The sequence below is a fragment of the Necator americanus genome, chromosome II, assembly GCF_031761385.1.
Source record: "Necator americanus strain Aroian chromosome II, whole genome shotgun sequence".
NCBI lineage: Eukaryota > Metazoa > Nematoda > Chromadorea > Rhabditida > Ancylostomatidae > Necator > Necator americanus.
The window spans coordinates 5960326-5987542 of NC_087372.1; the positions used below are offsets into that span (position 1 = coordinate 5960326).

General features: G+C 36.2%; 1 protein-coding gene across 4 annotated transcripts in view; it reads right to left on the reverse strand.

The window, feature by feature from the left end:
• Positions 1 to 27217, reverse strand: part of RB195_016982 (uncharacterized protein) — a gene marked incomplete at both ends in the record, with an annotated part of 129903 nt that overhangs the window by 19264 nt on the left and 83422 nt on the right. For 2 of the 4 annotated variants that reach the window (XM_064183760.1, XM_064183757.1), the window contains 7 exons: positions 307 to 471; positions 1225 to 1401; positions 5870 to 5993; positions 10092 to 10207; positions 12043 to 12122; positions 14633 to 14710; positions 24713 to 24824. In XM_064183760.1, the coding sequence (XP_064039639.1) occupies positions 307 to 471; positions 1225 to 1401; positions 5870 to 5993; positions 10092 to 10207; positions 12043 to 12122; positions 14633 to 14710; positions 24713 to 24824 (852 nt within the window). The remainder of the gene's footprint in view (positions 1 to 306; positions 472 to 1224; positions 1402 to 5869; positions 5994 to 10091; positions 10208 to 12042; positions 12123 to 14632; positions 14711 to 24712; positions 24825 to 27217) is intronic. The other 2 variants (XM_064183759.1, XM_064183758.1) reach the window with 1 other exon arrangement.

Here is a 27217-nt window from a genome sequence, read left to right on the forward strand (position 1 = left end):
TTAAAAACATAAATAAACAAGACACATAAATGGTTCAGGATGCACTAAATAGTACTAAATTGTGCAAAAGGAACAAAAAAAAGAACATATGAAGGAGTTGCATTCCAGATCAATGAACATTAATCAAAAAACTAAAAAAAAACACTAAAGTATTTCTGTACTACCCACAACCCTCTGCGTCTCTAACACACCAAACAAACCGTACTAGCGAATGGTTAAAAGCGAAGGAAATGAACGAGGAAAAAAATATACGAAACGAAAGAAAAGGAAAGTGATAGATGGGTCAGAGAAAGCGTAGTGTGTTACCCTTTTGATTTGTCGGACTTGCAACGGATAACTGTAGACGTTGTTGATGGCGTGGGCTGGCGCCTCGTCGCGCCCGAGGCGCCGGCGAAGTGGCGGCAGCCATCGATTCGAGTAGTACCATAGATCGTGACATACCGGACATCGCATTTAGTGAAGCTCTTGCAGCTGAAGAAGCACACGCAAAATTGCACTATCCTATACACATGTCATGAGGAAAATTGAAGGGCAGCGTATCATGGAGTGAGGTACGTGGTACGGAACCTCAGGAAAAACGTAGAAGTTGGGCTGAAGATTAATGAAACGATCGCAGCCCCGCTAAATTCCCCGTAGTCGTCCACAGAAAGGGCGTGAGAATCAGTTTATATCCTACGACGTACACTAGAACGCCCACTCTTGTACACGTTCTGGTCCCCTCAGCAACCTGTTGGTTGGTTTCATTTATTGGGCCGCTGAAGAGACCCTATCGATTTTGGACCGCTCGCTCGTGAACGCGGCGAGTGCGCTGAAGTGACGCATTGCCACTGATTTAGTAGGAATGAATTCGTAGGAAAAAACGCCTTCTCACACTCTACGTTTTACGACAATAAGGGGAAGACAAGCGGCGCCAGACGTGTTTCTGTAATCTGCAATCCAAACTCCGGGGTTTATCCAGGGTTTTCTACCACATCGATTTCGCAATACGTTGCCCTTAGGTTGGTTCAAGGCCTAAGGGCGCTCATTCCCTTCCTCATGACAGGTTCTAAACTCTAATAAGCGGAAGCATGCGGAAAGCTGGACAAGCACATGCACAACACATCGACATCACATCACACGACCACCATACAACAACGACTATGGGATTTCTTAGAAGGACTTGCGCGGTCCTGAGAAGAAAACCTGATAATACGATGCAGGAGAATGTATGTATGTGTATCTTACCGCTAACACTATGTCTTTGCATACTATCTGGTGGTTGTTGTGGTATTCGACGTGGGCTCAACAGTGCTGCCATAGCTGTTCGATCGAATACACCCAATCTATTCGGAGAATTTTCCCGATAATACTCGGATAGATGAGATTTGCGATCCAAAGAATGATAACCGGCAAAGGATGGAACTGAAATGAAACAGAATCATGAAACTGCTAAGTTTTTACTTATACAATTAATTTTCCATTGTATTAATTCCACGGTGATGGGAATTTCCAAAGAAAGCGCTGAAAAAAAAAGAAAAGAAAAAAAGAAAAGAAAAAAGTTTCAAAAACGTTCATAGTGAATTCTTTTAAACAGGATTTTTATTTATATTTTTAGATATTCCTAATACTTTTATTATTTTTATTTTTAGATATTCTTAATATTCCTATGGATATTCTATTTTGTAAACAATTGTACAGTCGAAGATATTTAGGGACTATAGCTATAGTTCCAAGACTACCAAAAAAAAGTGTAACTTAAAAAAAAAGAGTTTTGCGAAAGGAACTAAAGCAAGTATACGGTAGACGGTTACGTCCAATGCGATAACAAAAATAAAAACATAAATATGCAAAATTTCCTGCAATTTCCTCACCTTCCTGTAGAAAGTTAGCTGTAATGTTTGTGAAGAAAAATGAAAGGATACACTGACTAATGAACTCTAAGAGAATTTCGATAAGATCTGGAATAACTCAAGAAAATTTGAGGTGTTCTTAGACTCAGTAAAGGTCTCTAACTCTAAAGACTCTGAAAATTTCTCAAGGAAATTTATTTCAACAGAGAAAAGATTTCAAAAGAGAAGAGAGAAAAAGAAGAGAAATTTATTAGGAGAATTTTCTTCTCTGTTACAGGACTATTCCGTTGGATTCAGAGAGGAAAAAGTGTGAAAAAAAGAAAAAAAAAGAAAATGTTGCAATTTTGATTGATAAATAAAAAATATCTGCTTCCGCTTCTGGGTAAAAAGTTCAGGGATAAAGGATGTTGGAATTTTGATTGATAAATCGAAGACATCTACTGGTAAACTGTACTGTAATGTACTGTACTAGTACTACCAAAAATACAGCCCTCGGATCCACTCCTAATCCAATCTATGACAGCGAAGAAAAGGACTACAGCTCAAAAAACCCTCAAATCCAGTAACAACCCTAAGGATTAGTACCGGTGAAGCGCTGCAATCGGCTGCGTTAACGCAACGGCATAAAATGTGTCCCCCCTAAGCGCATCGGCACTTATTCTCACACGTATCCCGTAAGATACTGCGCAATATATCGCAATAAAGTATGGATGTGCCAGCCTCGGAACAGAATTTATTCTTCCACCTCTGCTACAGCTCTTTTTTGATGATTTCTCTTTGAAAAAATTTACCTTTTGAATAGAATCCACTAGAGAACCAACGGAGTATTGCAGAAAAAAAAGGTCGTTTGCTGTAAATTACGCTCGTCCGTAATGCGTATTCTAGTCACGAAAAAAAAGAACAGATTTTTCATAGTGTTCTCTTAACAACATTTTTCTCAATGGTTTGAATTTTTTTTTTCAAATTTTCATATTTTGAGCAAATAATCGGAAAGAAACTTCACGTGCAAATAAAAAAAATCGAAAATATCCCATTAGAGAGCAAGATAGAGCAAGATGTTCTAGAGTCAATTTCAATTGTACGTCCTTTTTTAATAAAAAATAATAATAATACGTCCTAGTAGCCGTCGGTAAACGAATGCGAATTTGAACCGAATTTACTTTCTCTCTTTGTTTCACTACCGATTAGCGCGTGAAGTGTGTGACAAAAACAACAACAAGTTATAGAAAATTTTTTAGAATGTCTAGAGAAAAAAACAAACCGGGGAAGCATCATTGGAACATCTCGGAGGCCAACTAATAAGCTATGAATGTTGTCCTGTATATGATTTATCTGCACAAAAATCTCAAAAAAAAAAAAATTTAGAAAATAATTTATCTTCTCTCACTCCATCTTCACATATTTTACGTAAAAATGTCTATCGTAACCTATAATATCCTTTAAAAAAACGCTTAATATAAATCATATAGGATTGAGTTTTGGGGCTATTTTATCGCTAAAAACCTGTTTTCGAGCTCTAAAACAAACCTCCATCCTACATCAAAGATCTGAGCAAGGAGATTTATTTGGAAAAGTTATTCTACAGATCCGAGAAAAGTCAGAACCAAAGAAAGAGTCTTTGCGCTAATAATAATCAGAATTTATCATAAAACCCCCAAGAAAAAACTCACTCCACTAAACATAATAAGATAATTTTGAGCAGTAGACCGTGAAGGGTAAATCCTCACTTCCTTAATGTTTCACGAAATATGGGTCACGGTCTCTCTATGTATTTTTTTTTTCACTCGTCATTGCAAATTAAGATACGTCCCATTAACTGAAACATAAAATGAATACGGTGCTTAGCCTACAAAGAATTTTACACGTCTCCTCCTTATTGTAGAACGACTTTCACTGCAAAGATTTCGAACGTATCCTCCAGAAAAAAAAATTAGCAAAAAAAATCCATTTGTGACCATTTTTTTGCAGCTTTGTTCGCTATTATGTATAAGAAAGTGAAAAGAATAGAATGAATCTAAAAATCAACCATTTTTGAACGGCTTTCATTTTTTTATAAACAAAATAATTATTTACAAACCCAAAGAACTACCTAGAACCATTCCTAACCTTTGCATGCTGCTTTAGAAAAAGAAATTTTGACTGTAAATATGAAATGTTGCCTAGAAAAAAGAGAAGGCAAGTCCTCGGAAAAACCCTCTTTGTTTTTCGCTTTGATCAGATTTTTCTGGAACGATGCTAATACGGGGCTAAGCATTCTCTCTTCAAGCAACTTCTTATGAAGTATTTATCAGCGCACCTGCCACCTCTGCTGAATATGCGACATTATTTTCAAAGGATGGATCCGGAAGGAAAATGATCTATGAAAGAGGATGTCATTCCAAAAAAAAAGACTGTTGGAATAGTTTGATTTTATTTTATCTCTGATACCATTAGAGATTTTCTTAAGTGGAATTTTAAAAAGGATTTCAAACCAATTTCAAAGGAATTTTTCCCTTTTCGTATATTTTTCCTTCCTGGCATATCCATATTGTTCGCCCTAAGGCTGATGTTAATCACAGCCTTAAAGCTTTCATCAGATCACTGATAATTAAGAACATCATCCTTCTACGCCGACACATTTGTTTTTTTTTAATCAAAATTCTAATCAAATTTCGGATTCCTCCCAATCCTCAGTAGAACGTGACGGTCCGACCGACATCTATTTTCTGGATACCTTCATTTTCCGAACATTCATAGACTTCAATATCAGATCCGTTATAAGTGCACGCAAAAAAAAGGAGAGAAGTAAAAAAAATTCAAAACGCAAGTACAACTCGCACAGCCACATTTAAAGGCATCACCCTACGAATCTGAGGTGGTGCAGATTTTAGGTGGAGGTGATTCCGTCCATTTTTTCCTAATTGCCGTAAAAAACGGCCCGGAAGCGCCGCACAAGGCTGGCACGCTCCAGTCGAACTCCCTGTAGAAAATAGTGCGCCAAAACGCCTGAAGCCGTATCTTCCGGGACGTTTTTTACGGCAATTAGGAAGAAATGGACGGAATCACCCCCTTCTCCATAGTCTCCCATCTCGTATACGAATACTCCACCTAAAATCTGCACCACCTCAGATTCGTGGAGTGATGCCTTTAACTAAAAATTTTGTTGTGTTGCAAATTTGAAGGTACAGCTATCAGAGTGGAATCTGTGTAGGATCAACGTACGTACAATTCTAACTAAAAAACTGTTAACTATTTCTAAAAAAAAATCAAGAATACTGTTACTATTTCATAAACAAAATATTCATTACTATACAAAGTTTTCAAGGAGAAAAAAAAACAAAATAAAATCTCAAAAAAAAAATACGGAAGACCATTTCTTTTTCATAACATTGTTTTGTTATTCAATCTCCTTTTTATAAAATTATTCCCCTGGATAGACTCAGGTATGTATGGATTTTCTTTTTTCTCTTTTCTCGGTTATAATTCCTATGTGAAGTGAAACATGCAGCATGGACTGTTTTTTTCGTTTTTTTTTTCCTCAAAATTCCTCTTTCAACAAGTAGAATTTTGGGGAAGAAACTCTTCACTTGAAATACTTTCTTTATTATCACAATTTAAACAAAAAAAAACCCAAAGCGGAATCAAATGGGTCCCACTTTTGAGCACCTATTACATCACCAGTTTCCCACAACTAAAAAGAATCATTTCAACGCAAGTTTCCAGGATTTTCAAGGACAACGATTGTTATTGAAAGCGTCCACGGTTAGCCCTCCCATTGCATGTCTCATGATGATACGCTTTGACACTTCAAAGCAACTCGGACGAATCGCTTTGTCTTTTTTTGCGGCCGAGCCCGAGTTCTCGCGCATCGCTAAACATCGCGTGTTAGTTGACGTTGGCGTCAACTGACACCCCAATTAGAAAACGTTAAGCGATCCGAATCGCTAAATGGTTGCTTGGCACGCTTATTCCCATCCCGAAAAAAAAGTGCATGCAATCGACGTCATCTCGGATTTCTTCTAAAATGATGTGAAGTGAAATGATTGAACGGATGAACCTACTGGTTTGGTCTTGTCTCTTCGACGTGACGCGTAGTGAACTCCGTGAATGCACACTTAGCGTGTCACCATCGGCCGACAAAGCAAGTTGTGGTCCGTACGTAGCGTATCCTGGCGATCGTAACGGCTGAAATGGTGTAATTACCAGGAAAGCCGCGTTACTGACAAGGACTTCACATAATTTCCCAGAAAAAAAAAACAGAGGTGGAACTGAGCTCACTGCATTCCCTAATTGGTTCCTCAACGGATCAATCGGAGGAAAACAAAGCAGTAAGACAAATAACATCGATAGCGCAAAAATAGGTAAACAAAAAGAAAGAAAATGGAGAAGAGAAGAAAAAAACCGGAGAACAACAGAAAAAAAGGTACGCTAAGGTGGTACGCTTCCTGACACCCTCTCGACCTCGTATAAGATTTGGTGGAGGAATTGTTTACGGCCGGCTGCGCCATAAACAGCTGACAGTGCCCTCGGATAATTCATCATTAGACAGCACATACTCACAACTCGCTAAAATCACCTACACCGCATTCGCACTAAAAACAACGTAAACAGACAATAAACGTGGCTCGATAAGCAACAAAAGCAAAGGATTAGGCGGTAATTTTTCTCGGATGTATGTAAGGAATAATTTCCTGGAAAAAAATGCAAATGACTATCCAGACGTTATTTTTTAGTACATAGGTTGGATGTGATCCAGATAAACTTCTCCAATTTTATTTATTTTTATTTGAATTATGCGTTTATTATTTTTAAATTATGTATTTTAATTCCAAACCGTTTAATATTTTAGAAAATTGTTCCATCGGATGCAATTGTGCACATAATATGCGCATAATAGGTAGAGTAGAGGCTCTTTGGTAGTTCCAAAAACATTTTCAGATGATTTCGAAGGAAAATCCAGAAAATTGCTTTCACCGGGTGTAAACGAGCACGTATAATGTAAAACAGAGACCTTTTGAGAAGCTTCGAGAATATTTTGAGGTTATTTCAGAAGGGTGTATAAAAAAAGTTGAGCTGATCTCAATCTATTCGGATAAACTTAATAAAACAAAAAGTAAAGAGTGAAAGGACAACTGAAATCCCTTTTAGGAACAAAAGAATGAATATGGAATAATTTTTGATTCACCGATTCCTCTTTTTTTTTGCAAAAAAAATGTCAAAAAGACAAAGGAATGAATTTCGTTTATCAATTGAAAAACTATGTAAGAAAAATATTTACTTAAAGCATTTTATTATTCTCTACTTCCGGTGCCACCTATGGAGTAAAAATAAAAGAGTAAAAATTTCAAATATTTCTCAAATACTTCTTTCTTTCTCTTTCTTTTTTCTACATATTCCTTCTATTTCTCAAATACTTCTTTCTTATTTCTTTCTCTGGTCTTGTGTTGACCTACGAAACGAGAACCCTTTCACAAAACAGAAAGAAAGTAAGTAAAAGAAAGTAAAATTTTGGAGCGCTCGCTACTTCATTGTTGACCAGCGTTCTATTCCTTATACGAACGCCAGAGATTAAAATAAACACAAGACGTTAGATTTCCTTCCACTCGACCTTCTAAAACCCCATTGAACCCCTAATACTCCCATCGGTGTGACTCATTTCAAGGCTATGTCGTTCGGCTTAGTGGTCCACGTTCGAATCTCCGGAGGGCTCTAATTTCTCGTACAATTGATGACTTTTGCACATGACGCAGGCCGCGTCCTCCTATTATTGGCTTGTTTACGGCCCGCGTTGCTGTGTATGTGTGTTCGGAAGATGTTTGGACCGGAACCACCATAGCTGGCTGAGACGTAGGAGACCATGGGACCATCACTTCCGTTCCGTCCCGTTCCATCCGTGTACGTACGGGGTGTCGAGTGAAGATCACCACGGCTGAGGTCCGGCCGTACATCAATCAGAATGCATGGAAAACAGTTGTTTTCTCAGTGACATCAGCGTTAGACTCGTTCCTTTGTGTGTGTGTTCCTCGTTCGTACGTTGGAGGTCAAGTCGAAGTCGAATATATAGAATGGACGTTTATTGCGAGTAAATTACTGGTTTAATGAGATTTTAGAAGGGAAGTGGAGTCCGATGAATAGTAATAGACGACGCTTTCAGAGTTATGTACCTGTAGATCTCCGTCACTCACAATTGCTATCCCGCTGAGTATAAATTAATGTAGGATGGACGGGGGGAAAAATATGAAAACAACATCCTACAGATACAATTAATTACGCTCTATTCATGCATCATCCATAGCCGTCGAATGCTAAACAAAAACAACGCGTTTTTGAATTGTCTGAATTTATGTACAAATTCTAAAAAAGAGAGAAAAAACACGGTTTTAGGACAGGGGAGAGGGAAATCAATGGATTACTGTTAAATCCATGAACATAGAATAATGATGAAAAAAAAAACAAACTGAGTATCAAGAATTATTTGAGGTGTTCGCAGAAGGAAAAAAGAGATTTCATCTGTTTTTTTTCCTTCCAGAACGTCAATATCCAGAAAATACAAGATTGTAAAAAAGATTTTTAGTGGAAAGAATCCTCGAAAATTCAATAATACAACTAAGAGCTTTGTAGTGTAGCGCTAAAATCAGGTGTATCACTAAGAAAATCGGAGACCTGTTTAGAATTCACCTCATCAAAAAGGCTGCACCAGCTCCTAAAAAGCTGCACTAGGAACTAAAGTTATTCGACATTCTACAAAAGTTTTCCTGCTAGAATTAACCAATTAACGAGAAAAAATATTGGAGGAATTCCCGTCCAAGTAGCGACCAAGTTCACCAAATTTCATTAGATTTAATTCATAAACTTGGTAGCTTAATACACAATAATTACTAGTATTTTATTCAATAAACACCTGTGGAAACTAGAAAAATACTAGGAAAAAGATTAACTTCCCATACTTCTGCTATATTTTGATTAGGAAAGAGATTTAAAAAAACCCTTTTTTCAACCTTATATAAATGTAATTTTGCCCTTTTTTATATCTACCTCTTATGAAAAGTCTCAAGAGTGCGATAGAAGTGTTCAAGCACCAGAAACTTACGATTAGCTGACTTCTGAACACAAACAAAACTCATTGCAAAAGTTTTTTTTCTCAAAAATAAAAACTTAGATGTTTCATTTACAGTCACAGATTCCAAATAATAATTTTCAATCGCGGAATTTGACGGAATGTTAGTTTCGGAGTTCAGACAGCGCTTATGTGCTCCCATCTTTTTGTGTTTTTCCTTGATTTCTCCTTCATTCCCCTCCAAAAAAAAAACAACGAAAAGGTGTGGATAATTTAACTAATTTTTTTTCCTCGCTGAAATAGTAGTTTTCTGCGTTTGAGCGTACATACTCATTGTAATTAAAAAGAACAAAAAAAAAACCCATTTAAAATCACTAGGGTACAAAATAATTAAGAAAAATTTTAGGGGATTAACTTAATTTTTTTAAAGGATAAAGAAAGAGGTTTTCACAAAGAATTCGGAAAACAATGCGGGAACAACAAACAATTCGATTAAAAAAAGGATAAAAAGTATGAAAAGTCGTCAGAATTTCTTGAAGGGAGGAAACTATGGATAGGAGGTGTGAAGAGGATTTATTGACTTGACATCAAAAAATCCAAATAGTAAGGATATTATTTGCAGGTAATAGATGAACCTTTCGCAATAATTCGGGTCCCACCTACATATGACGGATAGTGGATAGGCGGTCCACAACTACTATAATTAATTCATTCGGTGTACGTTTGAAGTGTCGGCTCTTTCGAAACCGGGCGGCTAACCAACCAACAATTCAGTTGACTGGACTAAATCCTGAACCCTGTGACTAATCCAGAAAGAAACACTGGAGCTCGTGGTTCAGCTACAAATGGGGAGAAAAAAAAACGAAAATAAAGCATTGATCACGGAGAAATCGAGGAATTCGAGGAGGAGTACGGGGGGAATCAGGCAACCTGTCGCACATATTTCGCCCTGTTCCTACTCTTCCTCATACAGTATCATATGGCACGATTAGGATGAATAGGCGGCGATAATTCCATCTATGTGTATGACCAGCTGCGTATGCTGACTGTCAACTGTTGCACGAATTCGAGAGAGTGCATAAAACGAAGAGACGCAGTTTAATTTAACAAAAACTCAGCGCCCATCTGACCCTCGTAAAAGATCGCTATGGAGATCGTGACATTCCTCACATCGCCATTTCCGGTTTTTCTTCATTCATTCAGGAAGGGAAAAAGTGGAGGATCACCTGGCATGCGGCACCACGTTGACTTGTTCTGCATTGTTGAAGAAGTTGATGAATGTTCTCCTGTTCCGCGATACGTTTCGCACGACTGTCGATGGTTGAGGAGGAGGAACGCGGTCCTAAATGGAAAACTTGTCATAGACAGGAATTTAGCCAGGTCCCTAGCAAGAAAAAAAGCGGCTGAAGTAGAAAAATGATAATTGAAAGAGATTTTTATAGATATATTTTTTATATTATCTTATAGATATTTATATTTTATTTTATATTATCATTATTATTGTTATATATTATTTCATATGAGATATTTTTATGTTATCTTTATTTTTTATTACTTCTAACGACTGAATTTCCTCGATGACAATAATTAACAGTAAATAAATTGGAAAATAAAAAATTATTGATTGATTCCAACAGGCAGCGGGCTGAACGAGTTGTACGAGGTAAAGAAAGGGATTAATGGGAAATTAAGCTACGGAAACAAACTCCCTAGAACAACAACAATGGAATCAAAGGAAAGTGGTGAAAAATCTAACGTGCAAAAATAATTTCACTCCTTTTTTCCTCAAGGATCCGAGAAGAGGAAAATGCAGAAGAAAAAACCTTCACTAGGCGATAAAGGGAATTTGATGATAGTCACCTCTCAGTATTGGATGGATAAAGGCTGGATAATAGGGAGCTGACGTGATGGTGAAAATTTTGTCGATTTCGGTTAAAAAAAAAGGTGGTGGGAAAGACGGTGAAAAGGAAAAAAAAAGCAAACGTTACATCCAGGATAAAAAGAAATTAAATTAAATTAAATTAAAATTAAAATAAGATAGATAAGAAAAGAAATAAGAGCTACAATCTGGTCAGGATACATAACGTGGCTAAGTTTACTGAAGATGAGACCAACTAAAATTGACTAGTAATTTATTTTGTAATGTCAAAACCCTGAAAATCCCTTTAAAATTCTAAACTAAACATATAGGTCTTGAAATGTGGAGAAATACTATGCGGACACTCGATGCCCTTTGCCATTGCTGCACACGTAATTTAATACGAACGTATTTCATAGCTCATTGTGTGGGTTGACGATGACTCCGACATAAGCCTTAGGAAGAGGCTGGAGGATCCCATACATAGCTACATCACATGTACTAAATAAATCCAGAAAATTTTTAGTTGATTTTCTTGAGCTGTAGCCAAAACTGTTATTGATCGTCTTCATTAAACAATAGCTAACGTTTCGGCGTTATCGCCTTTGTCAGAGCCTGGAAAATTCAAAGCTATAGTCATTCAAAGACAGGCAAACATGGGCAAATCCGGAAGAATTCCCTTGAAATGAGAAGTAGGTGGAATGTTTCACTTATGTGCTACAGTCAAGTAAGCTCAGTGCTAAAAAAAAATAAATAGAAATCAGTTTTTTCTTTTCGAAAACTTGAAGTTAAAGTTGAATTTTTTAGGCATTATTTTCATATTTTATTTTCAAGAATATAGAAATTTTCTCCTTTTCCTTCTTAAAATTCATTTGTCACCGATTCTGCTGTCTAACCTCAGCATATATTTTAGGCCCGGAAAGAAAAATTCTTGCTACCACTTCAGTTTGGTAAGAAAATTGCCACGGATTGAGATTCCCAATGGATTTAGCCCCAAGCAACGTGAAATCGAATTGTTCTGTATATTAAAGCTTATTAAAGAAGCAAATAAATAATGATAAAGTGAAAATTGTGCCAATGTTGAATGAAAAACGTTAAAGACGAAGAAATGAGTGAAATATGTATTGCCTATAACCTCAATTGAAAAAAAAAAAAGATTCTTGATGATGTTTCTTAAAAAAAAAGTGCAATAAATTAATTGACAATGGTCTCCCTACTGAAACGTCGCCTTTGCTACTTCCAAAATAACGAATCGACGTTTAAAATTGAAAAAAAATAGGAGTGAAAATTAAAAAATAAAAGTAAAGACATGCGCTCACCTTTCAATGTGCTTCTCGTGAAATGCTGATAGTCACCCAGTTTACCGTATGCAGCTGCTACGGTAGCCATAGGATGGTCACTGTAAAGCGTATGTTGCTTTTGAAGATTTAATTAATTAGACTTACTTATTGATTTTTTTGAAGTCGAACGCTGCGGTCGACCACGGGTTTTTAGGTGAAAATTGAGGATTACAAGGGTTTGGTGAATTTTTTCTCTTCGTTGAAAATATTGATTGAAGTTATTGATTCGAGAAAGTAGTATAGTGTGGCGGTACGAAACATTATGGGATACGATTAAGTGCATTCTGGGATCGCAACCACCTGCTCGGTGGACGTGCGCCCGCGCCGGCGGCCGGAACGGCCAACCGACCCACGCACTCCATTTCGAGAACAATTACCCAATTAACTCTCTTCAAGCGTAACGCCATACATAAGAACTCGTGGAGAAGCTAAGAGGTGCTTATCGATTAGAGGACAGTTAGGTAGAGATCGATAATTTCAGGGGAAATTTCCTGGATAAGGGCAGATCATGTATCTAATAGCTACTAGTGGTTACAAATCATCTTCGGAGAGTTCGAGTGAATATTTTTTGTCCCAATGTAAAAATAAAATATATGTATGAAACATAAAATACAATAAAATTATATAAAATAATAATACAAATACAATACATATGAAATATAGAAGAAATATAGGAAATGGCTACGGGCTATGACAATAAATTAATGTCGTGCAGTTAATTTAGCTATTTGTTAACAAATTTACTCGATTAAGCCTTTTAAAAATATGGAAAAAAATAAATCAGAGGGAAAAGAATAAAAATAAATGAAGTAAAAAAATAAATCTATAAATAAATGAGTAAAAAGAATCGTTGGACCACGATAGGCTCTTTCAAATCCAATAATTCTTTAAGCAATCTTTCTAATCTCATATAATTCCCATAATTACCCGTTGGCGACAGCGAAATTCCTATAGTATAATTATATTTATTTTATTCAATATTTTTTCATAGTTTTATTTATTCTTTTCAATGTTCCTAAGAGGAAATTCGGAAAAATTTTTAGTGATTTAAATATTTGCGACTATTCAGTGAACTCTTAAGAGCGTATGAACGTAAGCGTAGCGTAAGAAAAGCCAGTAGAAAATGAGAAAGATTAGATCGTGAAGAAAAAGTTCGAGAAGAAATTAAGGGCACGCGAACACATTTTTATTTCAGAACCTCGTTCTAATCCTAGGATTAGCGGCGATAGAATGGAAATAGGCTGCTATTTGCACTTATATTGAAGCTTTTCAGTCAATTTTTCGTAGCAGGACCTAAAAATCCATCACGAGTTTATATATAATGGTATATAAAATACGGTGAGACTCCAATTCCTCACTATTTAACAATATTTTCTCAAAAGGAAACAGTAAAACGAATATAGAGTGGTAAGAGAAAAATTCGAAATAAAAAAATAGAACAGCCTAAATAGAAGTAGAACATAAGCAATGTGATATGAGACCTCCTCAATCTTTTTTTTTTAAATTTTTCTCACTTTATAATATGTTTTTCCAAAGAAAAGGTAAAACTAATACAAAAGCTAGAAAAAAGTTTGTAAAAACAGCCTATTTTTCTCGGATTTGTGAGAAACCGCCAATGAATATCAGAATAATAAGAGAATTCTACGATTCAACGATATCTAGGTTTAATTTCATCTTTTTTCAAGTTAATCCCACTCTTTCTATGATTAACTCGACCTAATTAGCATAATTAAGCTTAAACGACTAACTCAATTTAATTAGCTTCAGATCTAGTACAAACATTGTGAACCTCCCTTTTTCGTTACGTCAATAAAACAAAAAAATAATGCACCTTTATAGCGTTCTGTCCCAAAGCAACACGTGAAAATGTCAAAAAACGGAAATCATTCACCTCTACCGACTATTTTGATGGCGCTACTTGTGTTATGGAACAGTTTTTTCCTCACTATTTTCTTCCCGACGTTCTCATTGACACGTTCAGTTGCACTTGTCATTTCATTCACTCGAAAACAAATAGAAAATTTTAGAGATAGAGAGAGATGTAGGTTGTGCAAATGTTAATTTAAGAAACAAAAAAAAAACCTAGAAAAATACTACGAAAATTTACACTCCTATAGAAAAGAAACTTTTCGGTTTACTATTTTATTTCAGGAAATAATATGACAGAAATAAGAGCTGTTGGAAAAAAGAGGGAAAAATCTTGGTCCGAATAAGCGAAAGTAGATGAAAGAGCTAATAAATAGCTGAAAATTTACCACATGGGGATATCAGCCAGTAGAACCAGTTGCCAGAACTATGAAGGAATTTTTTTAGTGGAAAAAAATGTGTGCAGCTATAGGAAATGCGAAGAAAAAATCCAGAAATGCAAAAATTCGCGGAAACCGTTTGAATTTCTGGTGATTTCCACACTCCGAACGTCCGGAAACAAAATTTTTCAGAGAAATTTTTTCTTAGGGGTTGATAAGAATAAATAAATGAGGCGATTCACGTACTAAACGTCCTTAGACGAAATTTTTCAGTGAAATTTTTTTTTAGGAGATAATAAGAATAAATAAATGAGGTCACTCACGTCCCACTCAGATCGTCCGTCGAGATGTCGTCAAAATTCTCGGAAATTCCACTGGAAATCGACGAACTGTCCTCGAAACTGAAATACGTATAGGATTGCGTGCGGCTTCGACAGAGGAGGCGTGGCCGCGATTGCGAATAGGGGTATGGGGTGGGTTGAGGGCGAGGGCGAGAGGGGGGACCGTGGAGCGTGGTTTGAGTGACATGGACAGCTACGGTCTGCGTAACACGCATAATGAACGCTCTATTTCACTAATTACTAATAGTCATGCTTTAAGGACATGTGTGTGATTGATTACCGTAGATCACATGAACTTTTCCCGGAAATACTGGTTGCTTAACTACAAATTGGGTCATTGAAGGTTAAAGTGTAGAAAAATGTGTAAAAATACCAAAGGTAAACTCAAATAAATCCGAAAAACAACCCCGGGAAAATATCGGAGCAGATTCAGGGGTTCGTCACGGCTGGATTTCCACAAATGATCCGGCCATATAGCAGGATTAACTTTACGCGATGGGATTTACGAGAAACAAGATCATGGGGGCTAGTGAATAGCGGTGACGGTCCGATCCGATAGGAGGAACAAGAGGATCATAGGGGAGACCCCATGTGCTGACGAAATCATGACGAGTTCCGTGAACGTGAAAATCTATGGTGGACAGATATCGTGGCGGCGGGAAAAAAATCCGCAGTTCCGTTGATGTGAGGAAAAAAAGGACGGACGTCAAACATAGCAACAGATGGGATAGAGACTTGAACCAAATAAAAAACGAAAAAAAAGCCGAAAAATCCTCCGAAATATCCGTGAGAACTAGTCTCGCACGAGAGAACATTGGCAAAATTCCAGCTGTGGAACTGAAACCTTTTAGGACTACCCGAAATTTATTACGAACTTTTCCAATTAAAATTCACACGTGACTCAATTACATCAACGTTCCGTTTTAGAAAAAAAAGGAGAACGAAATGACAAAAACAAAAATAAAAAGGTACGAATTCGAGGATTTTATATTTTTGGTATTTGGGAATCAAATTAGTAAATCCAATTACATTCTAGAATTCTAGAATTTTCTACACAAAGCTCCTTTCAATTCGATCCTAATTTTTGTAAAAGACTTCTTTAAAGGAACGTTTTTCAAAACTTAAGTGACAAAATTGAAATTTCACATTCAAAACTGAAATTCTTCTTCTCATTAGTGCCAACGTAGACTTGAAATCGGTTGTTAACGGGATGATATGAAAGAAACTTCAACAAAGAGCAACAGGAAAAAAATCCCGGCAAAAATGGTGGAAAAAGAAATCCGGGGAAGCAAAGAAGACAAAAGCTCCCGAGGAAATTTACAATTTTCCTTTTTTTGATTCTACATACTTACCTAAAAGAGAAAATAGTGGTCAGAAATTCAAAAGAAAGCAAAAATAGAAAAAAAATCAGAAAGAATTCTACTGAAATTATCAAAATTCCCCTGCTTCTACACGATAATCAATTTCTCAGAAAGTCAGATTTTTGATTTTTCAGGTTTTCATGGAATGATAAGATGATAAAAAACAAATAAAATAAAATATAAAAATAAATTAAGCAAAAATAAATACGTAACTGTGAAGTATGCCAACAGTATGTAGACTAGTGCGAACAACGTTAAGGTAAGTTAGAGGCTTCGACTTTGGGAGGAAAATAAAAAAAAAATTGAGAAGAAATATTTAAAATTTTAAGCAATTCTATGGTCTAGGGGTGAAAATGGTTAGCATAGCCCAACGGCTTAGTAGATTCCGGCGTAGTACTGGAATCCTGGACACAGCCCACACATACACACACACCACCACCGCCTAGACTAATAACGCGTATTCGGAAGCACATACTTACGCGCACTTATGCTCTAAGTGCACTCCAGAAGAGTTGGACGGTCCCATAGTAGGAACTAGGATTTCGTTACGCGTAGCTACGTTGATTGTACTAAGGTGTACGTCGGACCAGATTCCCAGGAAGAACCCTGGTCGAAGTGGTTCCTTAGAGCTAAGGGCAGAAAGAACTCTAGTCGAAGTGACTCCTATGAATCCTTGCGATTCCAAACGTATGGACCCGTCAGCTTCGGACGCGCTTATTTGTTCTTTGCAAGACCTCCTTTTGCACAAACTCCGCACCCGCCATATCCGCAGCATCAAAGACACCTAAACAAATAAAGCGGTGGATGGCATTGTTCCTGGACGTCATGTCTGACTCCCACCATCGATACCTCTGTGCTATTCCAGAGTATTTGGCACACTTAGGAAGGCAACGAGGCGGTGTACTTTTAAGATGATGGTGATAGGAACGGAAACCAAGACTAATGTAGGTAAAAAGTCTGGATTGAATTTCTAAAGTATTCATTACGGACAATTTGAGGTCAAATGTTTCATATGAGGGTAAAAGAAGTGGAAAAAAGTGTCGAAAAAAAAAACTCCAGAAGAAGAAAAATTGGAAACAAATCTTAGAAATCGTTTTAATTGCTTTTTTATTTACTCATATGTATTTATATTTATTTTATTATTTTTATTTATTTATTTGTCACCGTAGCTGATTATCTTGAACCGTAGTAAAATACCTCCATGTATGAATTTTTTGGAAAAGGTTTGGGTTTAAAATTCTGTGGGCCACGGCTATTAAAGAAAATTTGAGGTTAGATGTGTCATAAACATGTAGGTGTAGAAAATAAAAGTTCAGAAATAACAGGAAGTGAAAGTGAGTCCAGAAAAAACTTTCCTAGTACTCAATGAAAAAAAAATTATTGATTATTATTATACTGATATTTGTATTTGATGGTGTCCAACAATCTCCTAGTCCTCTTTTCTTGAACAAGAAAATAAGAAAATAAAAAAACATAAATAATAAAAATAAACATAACAAGAAAACATAGATGTATTTGATGGTATTATTGATATTTGATACCGTAGTCAGTCATTTTGCGTTACACTAAAAAAGAATAACTCGCAGGTAGCGTCCTGGAATTTTCTCTGGAAAATAAGGGAGCTGAAAATTTGGAGAAGAACGGATCTATGTATGTAGGTAACGTCTACTAATGTAAACGCCGGCACGTACCGATAAGGTCAAGAGTGTTTCCTCAACTGAGATGAGCTTCCGCGTGTAAAAACACGCTACGCAACTACTGGGTCACCACGCAAAGCGTTAACCGCTAAAGAACGCAAAAATTCAACGATGTCTACTTAACCTCGTTTCGTACTCCCGAGAAAAACTCTCAGATTCCGGAGAAGTTCCTAGAAACCTACTAGTTCGCGTAACCAAACCTACATATAAGTCCGCGGAATTAAAAAAAGGATCCTCATGCGAATTCAAGACGAATTACATAATAAAAGTATGTTCATATTCTACTTATAAAAAGTAAAAAAAAACAATACAATAGATCGATTCCACAATCTAAACTCAGAAAAAAGTAAAGTTTTTTTTCAATTAAATAATTTTATTTGAAGTGTACTGAATCATTCTAAATCTTATTATTGATCGATTGACAATTTTCGGACACCGAAATCCGTACTGTACGAGTTACTACAATTTCAAGATTCTGACTGGAGCTGGAAAACTGAGAATTCCTAAGTTTTTTTTTTCTCGCCACAAATTTCTGATTTTCTACCATTAATAATATTCAAAATAATGTCAACAAATAGTTTTTTGAATCATAATCTGAAAAATTTTTTAATCCTAAGATATATGCAATCGTTAGATGGTAAAAACCCAAGAAAAGTGCACTTTGCTAGAGCTAAGAGTTTTTGTGAAGCCTATATAACGTGGAAATCCACGAAAAAAATTGCTAATGTGCCATTGATGCGGAAATCCAATCTCACCCTTTTCTAACTTTTTTTCGTGATGGATATTAAATGGCGTGGTTCGAAAAAAACCGCTCGAAAAAAAAACGGAAAGTACTCCTTGGAGGGTTAAGAGAATATTACCAAAAAATAAGATCGAAAAAAAGCGAAAAAAAAATTAATTTGAGTCCCATGAAAAGTCTATCGTAATTTTAATATTTGAAGATTATTGTTTGAGATGAATTTTTTTCCCGACATGAAACTTGCTCTTTTTTCAACTTCAGGAAAAAAAATCGTAGTACTTAGAAGGCAACTAAGCAACTAAATTCCATGGATTTCCTGTCTTTCACATTTCATTCGATTGCATTTGGGACTCTTGATGAAGTGCGCTGAGAAAAAAGTGTGCGAAAAAAAAAGTGTCGGGGAAAAACTTTTCGCTGAAAGAATCGTTAAGTGAGTTGTGAAGTCTCGTCGTCAGCCGCTTACTCTCATATGTATGAGGCAAAGAAGGACTTGGGCCCGAAATCCAGTTACACGGGCCGTTTGTCACAGTTGGTGCCTATCTCCTTAGGAGCATATTCAAGGAGGAGGTGATCTTGTAGAGCTCATTTAGGAGCGGCGGCGGCAAATCATCCGCAGCTATAGTGGGATGCCGTAGAGTTGGTTTTCTGGAGAAAAAATCCAGAAGTTCAAATATTCTCGGGTCTAAGGTAAAAAAGCACACTAAGGTAAAAAACCCAAAGAGAAGTATGCCATGGTCTTCGAACCCTGGCATACTTCTCTTTGTGTTTTTATCTTACTGTGCCTAGGAAGTTTTTTTAGATGGGACCCTGACCTTTCGGTAGTTTGGTACTTGACGGAATAAGCGTGAGATTGTTCCAGTCAAATTTTATTTAAACTTCAAAAATAGCGAAAAAGGATAATAATAAAAGCCTCATAGATAATGAAGTAAAATAAAATAATAACAAAATAAAATAAATGTCTCAAAGGCTAATAAAAGTTTCGCCTAAAGAACTTTCGAAGGGAAATCAAATGTAATAATAATAATAGAATAGAATTAATGTCTAAAAGACTAATAAAGGTTTTGTTTGGGGAAATTTCGTTGGGACACTAATAGAGAAGGAAAAATCTCAGAATTTATCCTATAGAAGGATACAAAATTTTAAATTCAATCTAATTCTAATATAATAGGATAAATTGTAATCCACAAAAGTTAAGCTAGTGAACGTCCAGAGCTCCCAATCCAAGAGGATCTCTTGAAGGAACACTAATCTCTGTCATTCCGTGACAGAATCGGATCTGATTCCGTTTCATCGTCTCGGTGGTGAATGTCTAATCTGCTAGATAACACCATCTGTACATAGTCGACCGCAACCGAGGATCAAAGGATGCCGGAATGGCCGCCTAATGGTTGTCGGAATTGTGTGTGTGTGCTGAGCGCTGCGGCTGCTGCTGGCAGACGAACGACATTTGTCGTTTGGGATTTACTGAAGTCACTGAAGGTTACTGGATGTGGTTCATACTGGTAACAGAACAACTTCCCGACGAATTGACAGTTAATTCAGTGTATCCATTAGAATCCAGAACGGAAATTGTAGCTTTGAAGAAGTTTCTGGCTCTTTTTTTAGCCCATTGGAGAAGAAAATATATGTAGAGGTGAATTTGCACGGAGTATTTCTGGAACCTAATGGAATAAACATTTTGAGAACATTCTTACAGCAAATTTTTCTTTTCGAGAACTTAAAATTTTGTGAATTCAAAACTGTAGAAGTTAAAGAGCCAGAAACTATGGCTTTGCTTTTTTTTCTATGTTGTAGTATGTTTTTAAAAAATAATTAAATTGAAGCGCAACTAAATATTAAATAGTTAAGAATTTGCACTAAGTGTTTCTCCCCCCTAACAGAAAAATGATCTCGAGAATTTTCTTCCCGAAGATTTTTCTTTCGGAGAATTTAAAATTTTATAAATAATATTTAAGCGGAACAACAATTGTACAATCAAATGTGAAATATCAAAAATATCAAATGTCAAGTATTTAAAAAAAATAAAAAAAATTACACGCTGATAAAGCTATATTTTAATCCCAGGGAACTGGTATGTATGTAATTTTAATTAGACTTCTTATTGTCCTCAATCCATTTACATTCTTTTTTTCGTGTAACTGAAAAAAAAAAAAGAAATTCTCCCCTAAAAACATAACTTAACGTCGTAAACAATCAAAAAAAACTGTCAACTTCAAGCGGTTACGGTAAGTGGCTTAACATAGAATTGCAGAAAAAAACGACACGCTAATGGCTGGAACTCCATTTCCAAGGACAAACAAGATATTTCGCGAAGAATTAATTTTGTTAGGAAAAGTACATCTTTTAGCAAACGTATACAAGTAAGACCACTTAATAAAAGAAACACGTGGGGCTACAAGGAAATTCTGAAATGGAATTGAAAAAAATTCTGGAACGAAAGGAAAAAATTTATAAGAATACAACTTAAACTGTTCTGAAAATGCAGCCTAGAGATCATTCAATTGGAATTATTATTCAAAAATCACTTATCTTTCTCCCTATATCAACCGTCATAGAATTTTCAAAAAGGAAAATAATTAAAATAGCATTTTTTCCACAGAGAGTAGTAAGAAAAGTTCTCTTTTATGTACATAGATAGGCTTACGCTAGAAATATGATATAAAAGAACTATACTTGTATAATGAAAAAATAACACAAAAATTATAAAAAATAGATAATAATATAAATATGTAATAATACAATAAAACTACATACATACACGACTTTTACAAGGCTGCTTTTCAGGTTCGGGGAGACTATTACAAAGTTTTGAACACTATGAAACTTTTCTTAGCTTCGATCGAATAAAATCCTAGTGACCCACTCGAGAACTGGTCGAAATCCATGAAAAATCGGAAAAAAAACTACACGCGTGCACGATTTCTGTTCAATGAGTTTGCTTTGACTTGAAACGATTAATCTCACTAAGTGTTTGTAGGAGGGGCAGACAAAAAAAAAACGCAGTTTCTCAAGAAAACTTGTCCGGCAAATTCCTGAAACGGAACGAAGCTGAAGCCGTTTGAGTACCGGGTTAAAGTGAAACCAGTTTTTTTTCCCCCGTTCCAGGGTCAGGAAATCGTCGTTTGAGTACCGGGTTAAAGTGAACCAGTTCTTTTTTTCTAGTTCCCCCCTCCCCCGTTCCAGGATTTGCGGCCTCTTGCTACATACATAGTGCTGAGGTTGTGCATAAAACTGAATTTTTGCAGAGTTAGAGTCACGTGTGCAGGAGGAAACGAGATTTACCTTAGGAATAATCGTTTCTTTGCTAATAATCTATCCACATAGGACATTCTGAATACGAATCGTTTGAATCCAGGTGGATGCTGCTTGCTGTTGGGGTCTTAGGCGAGTACAACAGCTACGACCTGGGGTGCAGTAGTAGTAGTAGTAGTTGTGAATGATGGATGCATGTTGAATGTTAACGGGGCTAGCGGCTCGTCGAACACACACACACACAAAGCCCCACACCCGCCTAACAACAATAGCACCTAGCCAGCTAGCACCTTGGAAACACTATGCTATAACGTATAATTATAGAAGCGATGAAATTTAAAGCAGGTCCTAGAACGAATTCCTAACGAACCTTTACATCCGCGGTTTCCTTTTTACTTCTTTAAAGTTTTCGAGTAAAAGTTCCTTTCAAGAATCATTTTACAAATTTTTCATTTTTAAAAATTCTCACATTTCTTTTCATTTTAAAACATTTTTTTTTGATTTTTTAAATTTCTAATTTTTAAAGGTAGCATTAGCCAAAGTTCTCGATTTTGTGTTCGGATTGATAAGGAACGCCGTTTACGAGTGATAGAAAAAGAAACATTTTCAAATTAAGGAAATTTAAGGACCACAACTACCAGACTGACCAGTTTACTCAACGAGACAACTCTTTACACCCGTCCTAGCAACAAAATAGTAGCAAAATCTCTTCAATAAAATAATAATAAAATAATAACAAATTTCCTTCTTTTCTTATTTCCTCATTTTTTTCATATTTATTTTAATATTTCCCTGTCTTTTTTTTCCTATTTGTTTCAATATTTTCTCCTTTTTCTTCCTCTCACATGAAGGAGGAATAGAAATCAGGTAGAGGCGAAACGGAGGTCTATTAAATTTCAATTCCTACGTCCTCAATCCCTCATACAATTCTATTCTATGGAAAAATTTCCTTTTCTTTCCTAAACTTTTCACAGATTTTTTCCGCTCTCATTTTTGTTTTGTTTCACTCTTTTTTTTCCCGGCCGCATCCGAAGTCGGCTAATCAAAAGTGTCGCGCAGCAAATGTGACGTACGGGTCCACATTATGTTGCATTTCGTGGTTTTTCACATTTACATTCCCTCGGACAGCTGCTGCCATCAGATCTACGCTCGTAATAAAAGCGGCATTGCATGTGGCGGTGGTGGCGAAGAAAAATTGGTTGAAGTCAGTAAGCGAGCTGTGGAAATTCTGTGAACGTAATGTACTCGGGTATCCGGGTACGTTTAGTGGGTTCCGTGATATAAACTATTCAGGGTATCTCTGGACATCCTAGGCCTAATTTAGCCCAAAAACTTTTAAAAAATTCGAGTTCAGATAGGTGACGAGGATTGAAAAAATCAGTACCACGACAAAAAGTGATTTTTATCCTCCATTTTACGATAGAAATGAATTTTTGTAGAATATAACTAGAGAAACTGAAAAAACGGTGTACTAAAGCAGCGCACAGATGTTTCTTAGGAAAAAAATTCACAAGGTAAGCGCCGTCGACCTAATACTTAAGATTAGAATAAAAATTATAATCTTATAGAAGAATTAAAAGATCTATAATCGATTGTAAAACTATTTAAGTTGCTAGTTTCGTAGATATATGGAGTTAATGTCAATTTAAGCTCAAATGTTTTAATTTATTCTCCAATTATTTATTACTTATTTTTTTAAAATTTATTTCTGCTTTAACTACCGTAACCAATTGTTTTTGAACGATCAGTTTTTGTTTTTTTAACTTGTTTTTTTTGCATCTTCAGCTGATACGAACGTTTTTAAAACTCAGTCCAGTGTCAGATGAGGAAGGAAAACTCAAGAAGATGGGAGAAAAATCACTTCCATAGGTGAAAATATGAATATTTGAGCATAAAAATAAATCTTCTTAGTGATAGTAATAGTCTTCTAACAGATATAGTAGTCTTCTAATAGTTTTAATCAGTTAATTACTTAATTGTTCATCCTCGGCTCTACAGTAACCCAATGAAAATATTTGCTGAGACAAAACCGTTCCAGAAAAACTCTATTAGAACCTTTCCCTTACCTTTTCACATTTTTTTCCTCATCTTCAATCCCTACCTAAATTTTCTACATCATATTTTAAGTGCAATAAAATCTTAAAAGACCCCCCCCCCAAAAAAAAAAAAAACAGCGATTTCAGGGAGGAAGAGAAAAAAAACGAACTGAAAAGCAGCTGTTCTGCAGTCATTGCACAGCAAATCCAAATACATCATTAAAATCCATATAGACATAACGAGAATGAGAAATGACTACAGGAAACTGTGCTTCAAAGCCTCTAAAACCAGAAAAGTACTAGCCGAAATGACCGAATGGGCTCCACATCCATGACGTGCGGACGAGGACGAGGACGTATGGAATGACAGACAGACCATCACGTATATAGACAGAATTCTGTCTACTATAGGAAAGAGCAGATGTTAATTATGTGCTGGTGAGTGGCGAGGACACACACACACACACCTCAACCTAGACCTTATTTAATGACCGTCTCCACAGAGGTACGTACAGAGGTTACTGTAGCTTACGATATATCTACGTATCTTTCTGTAGATAGATAGATAAGAGTGGTGGTGGAAATTTCGAAATACACGCGCTGGATGGCATCGACGAAGCGTTTAGTCATCCGATGCACCACCGTAGGATGCGTAATCGTGGACGACGACGATAGAGATGTTATCTGGCGTAGTTCCGATGGATGTATGCCAGTCAATGTAAGCCCGATTCATAAGCAAATTGCGACGTTCGCGCATATATTTATAGGACAAGGAGATGGCAGCGAAGTGTGATGGAACGGGAGTGTCCGTCCGCGACGAGGGGGCGACGTCGAATACCATGGCTTATTTTATCGGGAAAAAAATGTCAAATGAAATCCACACACATGTCATTTTCGTAGGAAAACGTACACATACCTAGGAACGATTAGCGAGGCCTATAACTACTACTTTCCACCGTCGAAACATACAAACAAACCTGTCATTATAATCCAGATGACCTCGACGCATACTATCCCGATATTCTCGTAGTCTTGCTTGCATTTTCTCGTAGATCGCTATGCCACCTTCTGAGATGTAACCGGATGGTTCTGTAAAAAGAGTTTTCGTGAAAAAAAAGAACTCAAAACATAATTCCAGCTTAGAAACTTTAAGTAGTTCAACAAATTAAAATTTTTCGCACTCAAAAAAGTCGTTCAATTTCAAAAAGGTGAAAATTTAATGTATCTAAAGAAGTCGTTCAATTTCAAAAACGAGGAAATTTAATGTCTATTTATATGGGAGCAGAGGAAATCGATCATTCCTTAAAATAATGAGCACTGATCTTAAAGGTGGTTTTAAATAAAATCCTTGGAGAGGAACCTGAACTGCTAATTAGAGCGAGGTAAATTTGTTTCAAATGTAGCGAATTTTTTTCCACCTTATCTATTTCCTTCAACCTATTCGAGCTATGCCTTAACCTTGCTTTTTTTGACCTACCACCTTGAAGTCAGTGAAATTTTTGCAGCAAATCACTGAGATTTTTTTCTTCGTTGAGATTTCTTCCTTTTAGCAAGTTCTTCGTTTCGTTTTGTTGCGACTCACATTGACTCTATCATTGAGGTGGAAGAAAGTAAATAAAATACAAACAAACAAACAAACAAACAAACCAACAAATAGACAAATAAACAAATAAAAAATTAAGGGTAATCGTCACACAACCCACTACATATCATTGCTCCCGAAACAAAAAGAGACGTGGGCAGATAAAAATCGAAACTAATGAAGATTAAGAGTAGAATTTACAAAAGAGATGTGTAATCTTTATTCTTCTAGTTTAGTCCTACCTTCACGCGAAATTACACAAAAACTGGAAGCTTCGTTGGAACAATAGAACATTTGAGAGAAGTTCTTATGTATTGCCTGAAAAATTAGCTCGCCGGAAAATCCATACCACTGCCACTGTGGGATCTGTTATAATTTATGAAAAAGAAACAAGAAGAAAATTCAGCGAAGTCAGCAGAAAACTTCCAAAATAGGAGTGGTATCTTAAGAAAAGAGCGCTTTCAGAAATCCTACTATTTCGGGAAAAATGTTAGTGAATAATTGTCACAGATGTTTTTCAAGTATAGCGTAAAAATTCTATGCAAATTTTTAATTCTAGCGGAACATTTTTCCGCGATAAAAATAAATAATAAAAAAATAAAAAAAATAATAATAATAAAAACACCCAATTCCACAATATTTCTTCAGAGCTTCAATAGAAAATCTGGAAATAATGCTGTCACGAAAAAATTAGCGGGAAGGTGAAGTTCTGAAGGAAAACATAGGTTCGACGGAAATTTTCGCGGAAAGGGCTGAGGACTCCTCAATAACCTCAAAAAGTTCACCATTTGGAGGTTGTCCAGAGTCGAATTTTTTCAACCTACAGTACCAAGTTTTGAATACTAGTATATTCCCTTCGATCTTTCATCTAGACTATTTATTTAACCATTTTTTCCCGATAATCATTGACTTTTCCGGATATGGTAACAGAGCACTTTTTTCATAACGTGACCTACTCGTGTACACGTATGTACATATGTACACAAGCAAGAAAATTGATACTCCTGGGGAAGAATCGCCGGCGTCGCATTTGTCTCGGATTCGAAATCGCGAAAACAAGACTTCCATGGGGGTAGGTTTCTTATGTAGTAATCGAGGTTTGGGGGGTGGGGGGAGAGAGTTCTGGGAAACGGAAAACAATCACATGTGGATGCAGTGTCGGTCCTATGCAGAACCTGCACCACGCAGAGTGTGTTACGAATGGAATGAAGCACCATTTGATGATATATGTAGAAAATGATATAACTTTAAAACATATGTACGTCTGGTTTGTGCGCGCATCTTTTAGACATCGTTTAGATGCATATCTCAGCAAATGAACCAGGGACCGGTGCAGCCACCGTCACCGGGACGGTGGCGGTGGCTGCGCGGCACATCCTTTGATGTTTGGCAACACAAAAATGGGAAAGCAAAGCACGGGAACCCCCCGAACTTAATGACATTGCACTTTTATGTGAGAGATTTCTCGCCCAGCTCCCTCCCCCCCCCCAAAAAAAAAAAGGAAAAATGAAGGACATTATTTAAGAGCGATGAAAAAAAAACAACAACAAGGAAACATAACAATGATTGAACATCGATAACAACAAAAATTTTTATATAACAATAACATTTCTAGTTTTTCTAATTGTTTATGGTTGTTTTCTACCCTTATACTGATTAGATTCACTGTTTTCTTTTTAAATTTTACTTTTAAAATAATTCTTTATAATACTATATGATTCAGTGCAGTCCAATTTAATCAATAATAATCCAAAAATGTTTTCAACAATTTTTCAAACAACCCTTAGTTGTCCAACTGTTTTAGTTGTTCTCAATTTTTGTAGAACTTTGAGTGCATTAATCAATAAGTCAATAAACGACAAATTATCAATTGCCATTGTTTTCTTTTCAAATAAATTTT